General features: G+C 38.7%; 2 protein-coding genes across 4 annotated transcripts in view; one reads left to right on the top strand and one right to left on the bottom strand.

Annotated features, from left to right (window-relative positions):
• The window catches only part of LOC123503036 (DNA helicase MCM8-like), a 63,304-nt gene extending 61,737 nt beyond the window's left edge, over positions 1-1,567 (top strand). For all 3 annotated transcript variants that reach the window (XM_045252416.1, XM_045252419.1, XM_045252420.1), the window contains one exon: positions 1,431-1,567. The gene's annotated coding sequence lies outside the window, so the exon portion shown is untranslated. The remainder of the gene's footprint in view (positions 1-1,430) is intronic.
• LOC123502970 (rootletin-like) overlaps positions 1-16,762 on the bottom strand; it is a 212,928-nt gene that overhangs the window by 2,340 nt on the left and 193,826 nt on the right. The window contains 10 exon segments of the mRNA XM_045252269.1: positions 153-256; positions 1,161-1,316; positions 1,419-1,556; positions 2,193-2,372; positions 3,296-3,394; positions 3,937-4,035; positions 4,129-4,326; positions 4,530-4,742; positions 14,810-14,989; positions 16,469-16,576. Of these exon segments, the coding sequence (XP_045108204.1) occupies positions 153-256; positions 1,161-1,316; positions 1,419-1,556; positions 2,193-2,372; positions 3,296-3,394; positions 3,937-4,035; positions 4,129-4,326; positions 4,530-4,742; positions 14,810-14,989; positions 16,469-16,576 (1,475 nt within the window).

Genomic DNA, 16,762 nt, shown 5'->3' with positions numbered 1-16,762 from the left:
ATACTTTTGTATTTGTAAAAATAATTTTAGGACAGATAAGCTTTGTGTGATAAGGCTTAAGTCATGCCCAATCAGTGCATTTAAGTTTCACACAGAGGAAGAGAAGACAGTCACTGAGAACATTACAGCGTAAGGAACCATAACGCTGAGGCATGTGTGAGGAGGAGGCCGTGGGGGCCCAAGGACGGAAGCTGTCCGATCCCCGACCCACACGGAACTGACTACGCAAGGCAGAGGAGGGAAGCCGCTCAATCCGCTGGCAAGGGAAAAGATGAAGCAGATGCAGTACCCATCACAGAGACCCAGAGTGTGTGCCTCCGCTGGTCACCCTGGCCCACCACCCTACCAGCCCTGCCTCAGGTGGGAGGCCAAGCTCCACTACTCAATGAAAAGTGAGAGAGAGAGAAAGAGAGAGAGAGGCACAAAACATGGAGTATAGGGTGTGCCTCTAAAAACGTTTTCTCAAAAATACTGTTGGAAAGAGAGTATATCCTGAGAAAAGTGTTAAGGCAAAATTCTAGTGAAATCATAATCATGTATTTATTGGTTAGAAATGACAGATCTGGAAGAACCTAAATTTGCACATCTCTAATGCTGTCTCTAGATCAGAGCCAAATAAACCTTCCTGCATCAGCTGTTTGCTCTCATGCAAGGCTGTAAAACTACTTGGCCAATACAGTCTAAGCAAGCACCAATTCTTGAATCCTCTAAGGTTTTTGATGTTCAGGTTCTTACCACTTTTCTGAATTTCATCTCTTTAGTCATATACACACATGAATTTATGCTACCTTAAAAATTTATTACTTTACCAAGACAAATATCACTAATGGAGATATTAACTGAAGGTTGTATATAATTTAAATCTGTAAAGGAAATGTAGGTGTAGTAATGACTGCAAATTTAATGCCATACAGACTGTGTGTTTCAGCAATCATTTGTAGCATCACATGAGTCAAACAGCAAAGTTTTGAAGTTTTAACTAATATTATCTGGCATTATGCAGGTTTGTGAGGAAAATTTTTCTAAATATAAAGAATTTAAATAATAGAAGCATTACCTTCAGTCTAATAAGATTACCTCCAGTCTAATAAGAGATGACTACCAAAGTCACTACCAAAAAAAGGAAAAGCATCACACAAACCTCAACCTGGTGCCATTACCTGGATCTCCGTGTCGAGGATGCCACTGGAGACCCTCGGGTGAGTGCCAATGGTGTGCAGGGAGTCTGTCATGGATGTTCGGATACGCCGCACGTTTGCTGCCACTGCTGAACTCCTATTGCGGTATTCTCGGATCTGGTCACGGTACTGGGCAATCTGAAGCAGAGAGCCATAGGTCTCTCAAAGGTGAAGACTTCCTACGCAACTTGAGGTAAATGAAGTGTTTAGTAAGAAATATCAACACTGAGATGTCCATACCTGTTGTTCCAGAGAGTGGATCCTCAGCTCGCATCTCTCCTTCTCCTGACGGATTGCCTCCATCTGGTTGGTGAGGCGACGGATCTTCTCGCTGTCAATCTGCCGTTCTCGTCTGTGGTCACTGCTCATCTCCAGAGTCTATGAGGGAAAGTGCATCATAAGATGCCCTTTCATACTACTCTTTACATGTAATTACCTGCTCATCTCTTAGTATCTACAAATGTATTAAGATATGTCAAGAAAACAATGTTTTTAGCACGTTTCATAACATTATCTATCTATATATGTACCAGACTGGCCCAGACAAAGCACCCCACACAGACACATCATCAGCAGTCCTTTCCATGTTGGACCGGGTTGAGGAGGGACAGTTCTATGGAACATGCTATTACACCTCAAGTTGGATCAGCCTTCATGGCAAATTGGCATATCATACTTGAATCATAAACAACTTTTAATTTTGTTCTACACTAAAGTCCCCACCAAACATTATGCTGACTACACTTAGGGTTACCTCTTTCAAATCCTATTTTCTTTCCTCTAGTTCCTTGTAATATTAGGTGCTTTATTACCCATTACAGTGAAAGATTTGACTTTCCTGATGCACCCCTTAACATGACCTTAACCTAACTACACAGTAACAATTCAAATAGAGAACACACAGTATGATGTAGTATATGAAAACATTAGGATGTTCCCTCACTCCTCTGTATGGCAATACTACAAGTCCCCTGTGATGGATGGAGGCAGCCCTGCCAAACACAACACACTCACCTCCTTCAAGTGCTTCTGCTGCATCTCTGTGTTCTGAGTTTCGAGGTCATCAATCTTCCTCCTCAATTCCATGTTCTCGATGCGCATGCTGCTCACCGATGAGTCCATGTAGGGCTGGTCTGGCCGCCCTGTGTGGCTGTCAGGCTGAGACCGCCGGTGGTCCTTCCTATCATGCTCATACTGTTGTGTTGGTAAGACGTTAGTGAATGTATGAGGAAACGACAATGTGGTGTGCTTAGTTATATGTGCTGGGAATTTACCAATGACATTACTGATGGACAAATGGAACAGCACATCCCACCACTACGGAACTACTTGTGTGGCTACAACTCGCATTTCTAACAGGTCACAAATGAAGGAAATAAGTTTAGAAAGCATGACTTCTATTGTCATAGTTGCTGTAAGGAACCACATTAATTTTAGTTTTGGGTATTGTGAAAAAAAAAATTATTAATCAAACTTCAGTTTTATATTAAAGGAACTTTTGGATTATTTTTACATACACTTAAGTTTTATAAGTGAAATATATTTGAAAACCGTTCATCCAAAAGAATCCAGGCCGAAACTGTTAGTTCGGTTGGCAGCCCTGCCAACCCCGCCGCCATTGAACCTTCCCGACACTTAAATTTTCTTCAAGTACATTTATTTTTCTTCACTTAACTCGATAGATATACAAGTTTATATAGCTTGAAGAAAAATAAATGTACTTGAAGAAAATTTAAGTGTCGGGAAGGTTTAGTGGCGGCGGGGGTGGGCAGGGCTGCCAACCGAACTAGCAGTTTCGGCCTGGATTCTTTGGATGAATGGACTATAGTCATGTAACATTTTAAATTTTATATGTGATTATAAAGTATATTTTTGCATTATTTTCTCAAAAGTGTTTTACTTATACTTACTTTAATGGTTTGTAATTTGATAAATCATAATCACAGCCATAATAACCATTCTATGCCAATGTATTACATTACTTCAGCAGCACAATCAGTTGAGTACAGTTCACCCAAGCTCTCTACGACTACCACACTACATAACTTGCCTACAGCCAAGGCAGTACAACACTAATCACAGATTATATTGAAATGAGTCAAGCAGTTCATGCCTACCTTATTTAGAATTTTCTTGAGATCAGATTTGTCCTTCTCAAGTCTATGCTCTGCTTTTTCATAATCCTTTTTTTCCGCCTCACTTATGGCCAACTTTCTCTGTTGATGGAGGAGGCAGCAAGTGAGGGAAGGAGGGAGTGTATGAAAGATCCTTTGCCAAATCAATGCTGTTAACTCAGTGAACTCAAACATAGCATAGGTGGCTGCTGTCCACCTTCTAAACTCAGTTTCTCCACATATGAGTACATGCATGCACACAGGATCATCTCCAGCTTGATAATAGGATTTCTGAAGATTCCTTCAACTCAACAAAAAAATAAATTCCACAAAACAACTTGCAAAAAACAAACACAAAGGTTTGCTGCAAACAAACTCCAATATCTACTAAGCTTCAATCAATACTTGGCCATAACCTAACCCTACCAGGGGGCCATGATAAAGTTCTACAGGGCTGTGATTGCCTATCAGGAGGACAAATGGAATGACCTTGATCACAACCAGCTGGACGCAAAAATCTACTTAAGCTTTTCTACAGCAAAATATAATTGCTATTACTGAAGTAGATATCTAAAATGTACAAGACTTCTTCTAAATTAAGACATTACAAACACAGGATGAAACACAATTCAGTGCTAACTTGCCTCCAGATCAGCCACTTGGGCACGGAGTTCTGCCTTCTCTTGCTCCAGGCGGGTAACCTTTGAGAGAAGCTCATCCGTTGAGGATCGCTCACCAAGGTTCTGATGAAGGAAAAAAAGTTTGTCTTACAGTGCTTCCTGAAATCTGGAAAGCAAGACTGTGTGGTCTTTACTTCTTACACTGCTGCCACTCACCCCTTTGAGAGACTTCATGGCCATCTCCAGCTCAGCATTTCTGATTTCTGCATTGGAGAGGTCCTGCTGAGCCTTGTTCTTGGACTCAGACAGTTGGTCCTTCTGACGCTTGAGCTCACCAACAGTGCTCTGCAGGTCTGCCACTCGTTCCTCCAGCTGTCGCCGTTCTGCCTCGTTGCGTGTCAGCAGGTTCTGGGACTGATGGGTGCATTGTTTTTTATTTTAATTCATTGTGAACGTGTCATTTGGCAAAGAATCACAACTATAATTATCACTGCAATTGCCACCTCAAAATCTACACCTGTATTCATTCAATATTCTATTTACTTCCTTAATATACATCCTTAAGAATTCTATTTTCTACATGCAAACCCTTTACTGCACAATTTCTGTCTGCTCACCCTGCTGAGGTCTTCTTGCATGCTGCCAGATGAGGACATGGCTTCTTTGAGCGACCGGTTCATGGATGACAGTTTGTCCTTCAGTTCACCCTCGGACTTAGATGTGGATGTCAGTTTGGTCTTCAAGTCTTCCACCTTATTGCGTAGTGAGGAATTCTGGTCCTCCAGTGTCCGCACAGACCGGTTCAAACTCTCCTTGGAGGCGTGCAGGTTCTGGAAGGCATGTATGGTTTAGTTTATGAGTTTGAGGTGAACTTACGGTTACATTGTCCTCAGGTTGCCTGTACATCATTATTACTAAGAAAGACAAAGGTAGAGGACAACATTACATAGAAAAACTTAAGAAGTACAGGCAACTCCCGCTTAACGAAGGGGTTACGTTCCTAAAAACCTTCGTTAAGTGAATTTTTAGGTGAACCAATTATAAAAAGTTTAACCCCTGACTTGAGCTTCCATTAAGAGTAAACAAAGTGAAAATGCATCATAGTACAGGAAAAGGTTTAATGGAAGTAAAAATTATGAAGTTAAACATTTAAGCAGTTTAATTTAAGACTAAGTCATTATAATGTTCACTATTGTATGTATGTAAGTAACTTTATAATGTTGATGATCTTAAATTTATGAAGGGAGAGAGAGTGGAGCGGGAAATATGCTAGCTGGCAACCTGTGGAATATAAATAAAGGGCACATCATTGTACCGCATACAAAACTTATGTACCACATTTCCACAAGGCTTTCCATTTTATCCATTGTAGAGTCACGAGTTCAGGTTATTCTTTTAGCTTGCAAGAAAGATATGATCTCACCAGCCTTCTTAATAGAGTCTGCTGACTTGAAAATGGTAGACAGTAGATGGAGTCAAGCCATGGTGGGAAGCAATGCTATTAGTTTTCTCGCCTCGTGTCTATGAATAATATCCAGCTTCACTTCGAGAGTAAGAGACTTCCTGGTCCTCTTAGTAACGCTAGGCGACATTGCAGGGCGTTTTGGTGGCATGTAGTGCTGCTGACACTGTTATTGTTTTGAACTAGGGGGAGTGAGTGATGTGTGTTTTTTCCACGAGAGCCACTAGTGTATTCAAAAGCCTGTCGGCTTGCGTGATGTAGCAGGGGTTTCAAACTTGGAAAAATTACATGGATAAAATTTTGTTAAAGCGAGTTTGGTGTTCGTTAAATGAGTAGATGGTAGTAAAAGGTAACCTTCATTGTTGTGAAATTTCGTTGCATGAACCTTCGTTAAGCAGGTTTGCCTGTATCTAATCTCTTTAGTCTATATTATTTTAGCTCTATGAATTTTTGTATTATAACTTTCACTACTATTTGGAACATTTCCTAAATTTTGAACTACTGATAAATATTTTCTTTTTCTACTGCCATCTCATAGTGTTATACAAGCTCAATAGTTCCCACACTCTTTTGTACTGCTGTCTCCCTTGGCTCCCACTCACACCATTGGAGACCCCCTACTCACACAAACACAAACAACCGAATACAACTATGATTAACTAAAACTAATACACCTTCACTAGCTGTGAGCTACAGTAGGACTGGGTGACTGTTTCCATCACTAAGTGCTACATCTCCATTCTTGAGTCTATACCTGATCACTTCACTTTCAATATAGAGGCAGGAAGGTAAACAATCATGAATATAATGGTACACTAATCACATTGAGATACAGATACTCCTCGATTCATATGGTAGATGCGTTTCAGAAGGGGCTGTATAAAGTAAAACTTGTATAAAGTAAGGAATGAATACCCAACTCCCTTGACTTTTTTTTCGTATTAAAGAGCGGACCTGAGCTTTGTACAGTACCTCCAGCCCTTTTCCATCTAGCAGCCACACGATCCTCATGAGCGTGACTCACAGCACATCCACTTCGTGCCTTGGTTGAACAGCCTCTCCCTCCAGGGCAAGGCTCAGGGCTGTCCTTGCACCACTACCACTAGACTTTGAAGGGTCATGGTCAAGACAGGCCCTGACCACAACGGCCCATCCCCCCTCCCGATGGCCCCATGTTTACCACGACCGCCCCACACTACAGACCACAGCGGCCTCAGTTTTTTTTTTACCCGTAAGATGGTTTTAAATTATACTTGTTAATAGAGCATCTTATACTAAGACAGATTGTATTAATAAATCAGTCGCTCCCCACTTCCCCATCCCTCCCCCTCCTTCCTCACCCAATGATAGGTACTGTACGTAGTACTGTATGTGAGTGCTACTTTTCATTACTGCAATAATGTTATCTTGTAATGTTTATCAGTAAATTGCATACTTGTTGATACAATCTGTCTTAAATGTACAATTGCAAAACATAATATTAAAACATTCAGTATTTAGCCAAGTGGCACCTCCGGCTGCTGGAGCAAGCCAGTAAGAGTCGTCGTCACCTCAAAAAACACAATGGACTATTGTGCGCCTCTCAGAAATTTTAAAATAATCTTATGGGTAAACAAAACCTTAAAATGCATAGGTGTATACAACATTTTCTGCTTAGAAATGCATGTTCTCTCACCTCTTTCAATATTTACAGAAAGTCGTGGTACACCCTGGATACGTATATGCACTATATGCGCAAGGTACACTGGTGTACCAATATGTTATGGTTTTCAACACTCCATACTACAAAACACTATCTCAGGAACGCTGAGTTGCCATTCGCTATTAACGTGTTAACATAATGAAAGAAATAAGAGGACAATAACCTAGAATTTGGTGTGGGGTCGTCATGGTAAACATGGGGCCATCGTGGGGGGCAGTCGTGGTCATGGGCCGTCTTGACCAGGAAATGACTTTGAAGGATGTGTTCAAAATAAAACAATCTTTCACTGTACATATATATTTTGCATTAAACACATTTCTATTATGCTTATTAATGCTTTTATTAATAAACTTATAAAGACATAAAAATGACTATAAAAGAAGGAAATGTTTAAACAAAATTATTTTATTAGCACCTTCCTCTATTTTGCTACTTCCTCCTCTGATGTGTCACCATTGTTGTCATCTGTCTCCGATTCTGTTATTTGACTTGGTGTGTGTGGTCTAAAGAAGCTCGTTATCGATTGCTGTTTTTCTTTGAGAAGAACCTCATAGCTCGTCATTTTTTCCATGACCCCTCTGATGACAGGCGTGCTTCTTTCAGTATTTGGGTAATTTTCTTCGAAAATTTTCATTGAGTGCGCCAACAAGTCCATACACTCGGACAAGTTGGCTGCTGTGAGGGCTTTCTTGGGCATAGCACTGCCAGCTGGAGATGCAGAAGGGCGCTTGGGAGCCATGGTAAACACTGGGCACGAGAGAGGGAGATGTTGCCACAACCACGCGTAGGTGAACAATGAGGCTGCTTGGTGCGCGGCCAGGATGAGAGGGATGCGGGTGGCAGGAAGCAGCTGGCTAGTGACACCTTGTGGCTGCATTTCTGAATTAAATCACTGCAAATTTTAACTTTCTTGAAACCGTAAAATTCTCAGGAATTCGTACAATGTGATGAATAACCCCTATTTATAGACACTGTATAACTGAATTCGTATAAAAAAAATTTTATAAGTCGAGGACTTCATGTATCAGTTTTAAGGTCATTTGGTTGCTGAGATAAGGACATTGATAATAACATTAGAGTCATTAATACAAAAATTAGAAATTCTCAGTACCAGAATACTTTTGGATTGGTTATGATGTCCTACTGGCACTCCTCTTTCATCCCCCTTTTCCTTACCACCCCACCTGGATCCTTCCAACACCCACAGGCAGGATGGTATCACCTACTTTGGGAAATCCTGTACACTCAACCCTCTGCTATCGCACCTAATTGATGCATCTATCACTATGCCTTGGTTAACACAGGGGTTAATAAATTCAATAAAACATAAGTATCAGCTGTACAAATTATATAAACTAGGATCAATTACACTGGACCACTACAAACGTTATAGAAATTATCTAAATAACTTAATAAAACAAAAAAAATCAGAATATTACCTAAAGAAGTTTGCAAATTTTAGACTTAATACTAAAAAAGCCTGGGAACTAATTATTGAATTAGAAAACATTAAAAATGTTAAACATTCAGTCTCACACATACTACACTATAATCATATAGTCCTACACACTCCTCATGAAATCTCAAATATATTTAACACTTATTTTTCCCAAATTGCACCTGAACTTAGCTCCCAACTTCCTAGACCTCAAAACTCGCACATTTCTTATCTCAAAGGAAATTTCCTCAATTCTATGAATATTCCAATAGTGACAAAATGACATAGTAAAAGCTATATCAGCCTTAAAAAAAAAAAAAATGTCCTATTGATGAAATACCTGTGAAAATAATCAAAGAGAACAAAAACCTTTTAGCAGAACCACTCAAAACTATTCAATGTTTCAATCAGAGATGCAGTTTTCCCTCATAGATTCAAGCTGGCAAAAATCATGCCTATCCATAAATCTGGAAGTAAAACTAATATTTCAAATTACCGACCAATTTCTATTTTACCAGTGTTCTCTAAAATTTTTGAAATCATTATGAAGAACTTCCCCATGAACTACCTCAATAAACAGAAAATCTTGAATAACAGGCAGTTTGGTTTTCACCCAGGACTAAATACTTTTGATGCTATAAATGTGTTTACCACTGATCTCCACAATGCTTTAAATAACCATAAGTCTATCATTTCCATTTTCATTGATTTCAGCAAAGCATTTGACACAGTTGACCCAAACATTCTAGTAGACAAATTACATCACTACAGTATTTGTGGCTGTGCAAAATTGGTTCAAATCATATTTAACTGGCCGATCTCAATTTACATTCTACAGTAACTCTAAATCTACCATCAAACCTATACATTTTGGTGTGCCACAAGGTAGCATTTTAGGCCCTATTCTTTTTCTATTATATATCAACGATATCAGCAATGCCTCAACTGCTTTAAATACAATACAGTTTGCCGATGACTCCACCTTGTACATGGTTGGTGATAATCCCACTGACCTAATCTACAGAGCCAACCAAGAATTAGCTGCTTTTTCTGAATGGTGTCTTGCAAATTGCTAAAACTTTCTATATGTTATTCACTAACACCACCACCAAATACCAACCCTTACCCAGACTTACCATACTAGATAAAGATATCACTCAGGTTTCTAAGATGAAATTTCTTGGAGTCACATTTGACAATAATCTTACTTTTAAATATCTCATATAAAACCTTTGCCTTAAATTATCATGGTCAATTGCTCTATGACTGAAAATGAAAAACTTTGTACCAGTAGAAATTATGAAAATTATGTATTATGCCCACATATTCCTACACTTAACCTACTGTAATCCAATTTGGTCCACTACCTATCCGTGTCATCTACATAAGCTAAATACTCTCCATAAAAAAATCATTAGAATCATGACAAATAATGACTTACTCCAACACACACCTCCACTCTTCAAATACATGAAAATCCTTAAACTCTCTGATCTATCAAACTTCTCTATTGCATCTTATATGTTCAAACAGACAAATTTCAGCAGTAACAGTACTCTGACTCAAACCCATAACCACTCCACACGCTACAGACATTCTCTCCAGATTCCTCATCACAGTTTAACTCTCTACCAACACTCTCTAATGTTCAAAGAAAATATGGAATAGCACTTCAACATGAAAAAAACTCAATAAACATAAACATCTTTAAGAGAAAACTACAGTAAAACCTCAGCTCACGACCATAATTCGTTCCTAAATCCTGTTCGTCACCCAATTTGTTCGTCCCCTGAATCAATTTTTTCCCATAAGAATGTATTGAAATACCATTAATCCATTCCAGACCAAAAAAAAAAAAAAAAAAAAAAAAAAAACATACTTTTGTCCATAAAACCCATTCAAAATAGACCTTTAATGTATGCATGACATGAACAAAATAATTATAGAAAGCCTAAATCGTTTGACTTACCTGAATGCTTTCAAAATTATAATAAAATGAATAAAAAAGAAGAGGTTCTTTACTTGAGAGACTGGACGTTGATGGCATGATGGAATGGAGGAGAGAAGGATGGGGAGGAAGACAGACAAGATCCGAGAAGACAGTCATGAGAGAGGACTTTGGATGTGCGCAGCGTGCCAGAGCTACACAACAGCTATGTAGCGTCATAAGTCAGTGCCGCTATGTGGGGCCCCGTTATAGTGAACATCAGCATGGGAAACATGGAAAGATTGCCAGTCTTCGTCTCTGCCTTGGAAGACCCTTGCCTGCTGGGGATTGACTTCCTCACGCGTGTGGGAGCAAGTTTGGGCTTCCAAAAAGGGAAGTTAAAGATACGTGGTCAGGAAGTTCCTTTGATCCTCGGAGGTGATGCTCAGTGTGAGAGGAGCGGGTAGTAGGGTGGTGTTCCTTGCCAGGCGAGCAATGAAACAGCTGCGATGGATGTGCCACAATCTGCAGTACCTGGACATGGCCAGGATGATGATGACAGCAACGCTGAGAGCCACCAGAGCAACGAGGATAATGCCGAGGAAGCTACAGTAGAGCGCACCGGTAACATCACAATGCACAAGGAAAACAGGAGAAAATCGTTGTGGCACAGAGATTATGTTATGTAATATTTTTTGTATGTTCCCGTTTCTATTTTCTTTTGTGCTTATGTTTTGTTTTGTTATTGTGTGATAGCCGGTTTGGCTATCACACAAACAGCTCGCCTGCCGGCGAGCCATTTAACCGCATTCGTCCCCCGAAATATCATTCGTCCCCTGGGTCGATATATTGACAAATTTTTTGGTCGTCTCCCAAATTGTTCGTCCTCAGAGACGTTCGTCAAGCGAGGTTTTACTGTAAAAGAATATTTATTGTCTCTGTACTGACACATTTTGTAATTCAACCATCGTAGTTTTATAAATAGCTGTCGTTCAGTCTTTTTTAAGTAATACATATTTATTTCATTAATTAGTATTGTAATAAAAATAGTCTAAATCCTTTAGTTTTTTATCATAATTTTCTGAATAAACTGTCTTTCAGTCTTTTTAAGTAATACATATGTATTTTATTATTTACAGTAGTATTGTAATCAAAATAGTCTATATCCTTTATTTTCTTGTAATCAAAATAGTTTATATCCTCTAGCATTTTTGTCAACTTAATTATTCACAAAAACATATATTTCTTTATTTATGATTCAGATTCCATTTTTCATGTAAAATTATTTTCTTCCCTTTCCTTTATGTCAGTTATCCCCAAGTCCTTTGTTTTTCCAATACTATTTTTTGCATTATCTTCAGTTAGGTTTTTAGTTTAGCTTAGTTAAGTATTACAGTATTTAGTAGATATTAAGTGTGCCCAAAAAGCTTATGCTTAAGAAAGGGGCTGTTTGTCTTCCAAATTTATTGTACCATAAACTTATAAGTGTATTACAGACAAATATAATAAAGTGTTTAAAGTGCAATAGCCGAAATTAAGATAGCCAAATGGAAGAACCTATGGTAATAATTCAAATTGACTCTAGGACCTCTAAACTCATTTTTTGTTACTTTTCTGCCCAATTTTATACCACAATACACAGATAACAGTAGATCTGGATTTGACAAGAAAATCGCCGCGCTGCAGTAATGTAGCCAAAGCTGGAGAACGGACCTTAAATTTCAAACCTCGAAATCTCGGCTCCTAGCCAACATGAATCTATGAAAATCACTGTGAAGCAAGCTATCTGTGTTTAATTCAATGCCTGAAAGCGATATCTAAATCCATACAACCGTGTCATTGTACCGCTCAGTTATACAAGTCAAACACGAGAATTTATATAGTACCAGGTGGATATTTAAATACAACTTTAAGCTTACAGCTGTATTTCAAACACAAAATGCAAATTTTGTATCACTTATAAATTATTTTACATGATTTTGGCCGTCCACTTGCTTATCTCTTCTTCACACCTGTGAATTTACGCCTCTTGTCATCACTCTGTGACTGTGTTACCTCCTGTGGCGACACCAGGTTTGCGCTTGGCGTGGACATCACTGTTGGTGTCTTACTATCCCACCCCTTATATCTGTCACAGATGTTGCACTAGCGTACTCTATATAATTTCATTAACAAAAATGCATTTTTTTTTTTTTTTTTTAGGAAGACTATTTACAAAGCGCAGAGGCGAGCTTAATTTTTTTTTTGTACACCATTAACTCGAAGAAATATTTCGCAGTAGTCACTATCAGTCACTGCCTAGGCATTGTTTCCTACCATTCTAGTCACTATTAATCATTCATCGGTTTGTTGCAGTCACGTTAGTAATCAGGTGAGTTTAACACTTAACAGCACAGTACACTTCCACGTCACAGTGATGTCAATAACATGTCACTGTTCTTCACAAGTGTCACTATCTTTTCCAAAACTGACTATCTATATGGCACCAGATGTCATAACTGCAGTCACTGCCACCAGTTGCAAGCATCTCGGATTATGTCCCAGTTACAGCCTCTCACTCTGCCATTTTGTGTGACCTCTCATTATATTTCACTAGTGTTTCACATTTTATGCCTCAAGTCACCACTAGCAGTTCTTCTCCACTGTACCACTGACTTAACTGTGCATACAACACTCAGCGTCACCCTACACACGTCACGGTTGGATACACCACTCACAATGTTCACTCCTTATTCATCTCACTGTACTTCATTAATCACTGCACAGTGACATCACTAGCGACTGCATCACACACGCGCATAATAACATTTTCATGTGAGCCTCGACGCAAGCTCTTCACACTTTCATTGTAAATCCATTGTTGGACAAAACTCTTTCAACAGCATTCACATTTCACTGTTTCATTGTCTCCACAGATATGTCAAAATGCCTGAACATGCATGTAACAATTATAACCCCTCACTCTTGGCTGCAGCGGTATCCCTAGTACGACTGACTTGAACTGAGTGACTTGAGTGACTGTCCGTTGGCTAAACCGTTGGCCGTCTCACTGCTCGCCTGAGATTTTAAAATTACTCATTCGCAGTAGACATGGGTGTATACAACTTGCCACAAATATGTACATCATCATAATAATAATAATAATAATAATAATAATAATAATAATAATAATGTTTCCTCCAGGTAGAGGTCAGCCGAGCCCTTAATCTGGTGCACCTCACAGCCTCCACAAATGCACATGCCTTCCCACTGCTGCGGTATTTAGTAATGATTAGTATTTCCTTAAAAAATGCACCTTATACTGTATAAAATTTCACAAAATTATAACTTTAATAGTCAGCTGCCGCGTACTACCAGTCAACCGCTTCGGGTACGTTACTGGAGTGGCGGTGCAACTCCGCACTCCCGTGTCAAATCCAGATCTATTGTTATCTGTGCACAATAATATAAAAATGAAGAAATAATAAAGTATAAAAAAAAATACCATATTTGATGGCACATAGGAAGCCCATTTTTCCAAAAAATTTGGCTAAAAAATCATCTTGCATCTAATATACTTAGTTAAGACCTCCTGTAGGCTAATCTCCCTAATGCTCACTAACCTAGCTTACAATCATGAACTCTATCTACCTAAACTGCAAGCATTATTATTTTATTGCTGGTATTATCATTATTACAAGTATTATCACTTTAAAAATGAATTACCGTAAAAATTAAAGCAATCTGACAAGTAAGACTGACCCATGTTTATAAATATCAGCTAATCAGAGCCCTGACTCAATGCCATCTGATGGTGAAGAATAACACCAAGTTCATTATCATAAAGTTGATAGTGAAAGAAAAAAAGAAAATAGAAAAATGTTGATTGTGAAAGGAGAAAATAGATAAACAAAAGTGAAAAACAATGTCATGGGGGCTGTTGCTAAGGCTATTCTCTAACTACATCAAATCCAATCTGATCAAAGCAAAACACACTAACACCCTCACTCACCACTGTGGGTGCATATGGAAAAAGACTGAGCTACACTATTTCTTGATAGTATAGAAAGAAACTCAATTATCACATGATATAACCCTATATATTTGAATGACAGGCACATAATAGCAGTAATTTTTTGTGTGTGATATAATCATATGTGCAACTCTTTAAGTATATGCATAGCATAAATCATGATAGCAGGTGTGATAGCACAAGGTTAAGTGTACACTTAAGAAATTAGAAAGTCTTTTCTTTTTTATTCTCTTCTTCCTCTTCCTTCAATGCATTGCTCTTAGTGTGGAGAACAGAATTGTTCCATATTGCAGTGAAAGGGTGAGAGGAAAAGATGAGTGGTTATGAAAATCTAGCAATTCTTCCCTTGCTCTGACCTCAATTTCCATGTGCTTTTCACTGGTGTTCTTCTTGGCGGCACTGAGTTCAGCCTCCAGCCGAGCCTTAGAGTCATCCAGCAAGGTCTCACGCTGCTCTGAGGCTCGCAGCTTTTCCCTGATGTCAGCATTCTCCATTTCAATGCGACTCACAGCACTCTTCAGTTTTTGCACACGGTCCTGGTGGAGGGACGAGTTTTAGATTATTTTACATGTATGTTTATTTCTTAGTAAGATGTGCACTCATTAAGGAATCATTTCTCTTGACACTTTCAGTGATAATGACTGACAGCCAAGAAATTTTGGTGGTGATCTGTCAATCTTACAAAATAACTCCATGACTGCATGGTAAAATATCATATATAATTGAGTGAAACAAAAATTTGAAAGTTTGTCTGTTTAACCATCAAATCTTTTTTTAGTTCTTGATTTTTTGTTTTCTTGGTAGCGATTTGAAGGAAAAAAAGGTAGAAATCTGAGTGGTAATCCGGCAATCCTACAAAAAAAAAAAAAGGGGTATAATTTCTCTAAATGAGAGCAATATAGATTTTGAAGATTCATCAGTTTATGCAAGAAATATTTTCCTGTAATTCTTGGTCATCACTGAGATAATGATTTAAAGTAGAAATAGGAATTTCATTGGTGATCTGTCAATCTAACAAAATAATTCTGTGTATTACCAAACACTGTTGACTTCAGGAAGTTAACAGATCACACCGGGATGCCACACAACACCAGACTTCAGATTTTTCTAAGATTTCTTATTGAAACAAAGAAAACTTAGTAGTGTTCAATGCCACAAAAACTCAATCCCTCCATCTATCAACTCAACGCAACCTTCCAGACAACTATCCTCTTTTCTTCAATGACACTCAACTGTCCCCTCTTTTACACTGAATATCCTCGGCCTGTCCTTTACTCATAATCTTAACTGGAAACTTCACATCTCATCGCTTACTAAAACAGTTTCTATGAAGTTTAGCATTTTGCGGCATCTCTGCCAGTGTTTCTCATCCCCCAGCTGCTAACTCTGTCCAAGGGCCTTGTCTGCCCCATGTATGGAGTACTCTTCACATGTATTGGGTATTTCACTCAGACTTCTATTAAATAGGGTGAAATCAAAAGCTTTTTGTTTCATCAACTCCTCTCCTATGACTGACTGTCTTCAGCGTCTTCTACAGTGCCACGATGTTGCATCTCTTGTTATTTTCTATCGCTATTTTCATAATAATTACTCTTTTGATCTAGCTAACTGTGTGCCTCACTGCACAAGGCTTTCTTCTTCCTCTAACCACTACTCTTTCCTCTCTCTCTCTCTCTCTCTCTCTCTCTCTCTCTCTAAAGCAAGAAGTAACTAGTACTATCAATCATTCATACTTTTCTCTGTTAAACTCTGGAACTCCCTGCCTGCTCTATATTTCCAACTTTCTATGACATAATTCCACTTAAGAGGGAGGTTTCATGACATTTATCTGTCTTTTGGATAACCCTTTTGAACCTGTAGGGGGCTGGCGACTGAGTGGGCCTTTTTCTCTTTCATATTTGTTGCCCTTGGCCAGTTTTCCCCTCATACATTAAGAAAATAAATAAATAACCCAAGAAGGTTTGTCAGTACATCCAACAAGTGTTTCCCTGAAGTGGCAGAGTGTAGTTACTTACACTGAGGGTGGATCTCTCCTGCTCCAAGTCTGACATTTTGCGGCGAGTGTTGCTCAGTTCCTCATTCAGGGATCGGATCTCACTCTCCTTGTGTCGGAGAGAGTCCTCCTGAAACACAAGACACAGAATGAGTACGACACACACTACTACATATGACATTCATTGATTACTGCAGGGTAGTGATCTTGTTATATCTATCTTATGATATGTGTTATATATTATGTAAGGTTTCATGACAGTCCAATATTTTTTTTTTTTTTTTTTTTTTTTTTGTACTTTATAGGGACTGACTGG

Source organism: Portunus trituberculatus, chromosome 13 (assembly GCF_017591435.1).
Source record: "Portunus trituberculatus isolate SZX2019 chromosome 13, ASM1759143v1, whole genome shotgun sequence".
Lineage (NCBI taxonomy): Eukaryota > Metazoa > Arthropoda > Malacostraca > Decapoda > Portunidae > Portunus > Portunus trituberculatus.
This window is presented reverse-complemented; position numbering and strand designations above follow the sequence as displayed.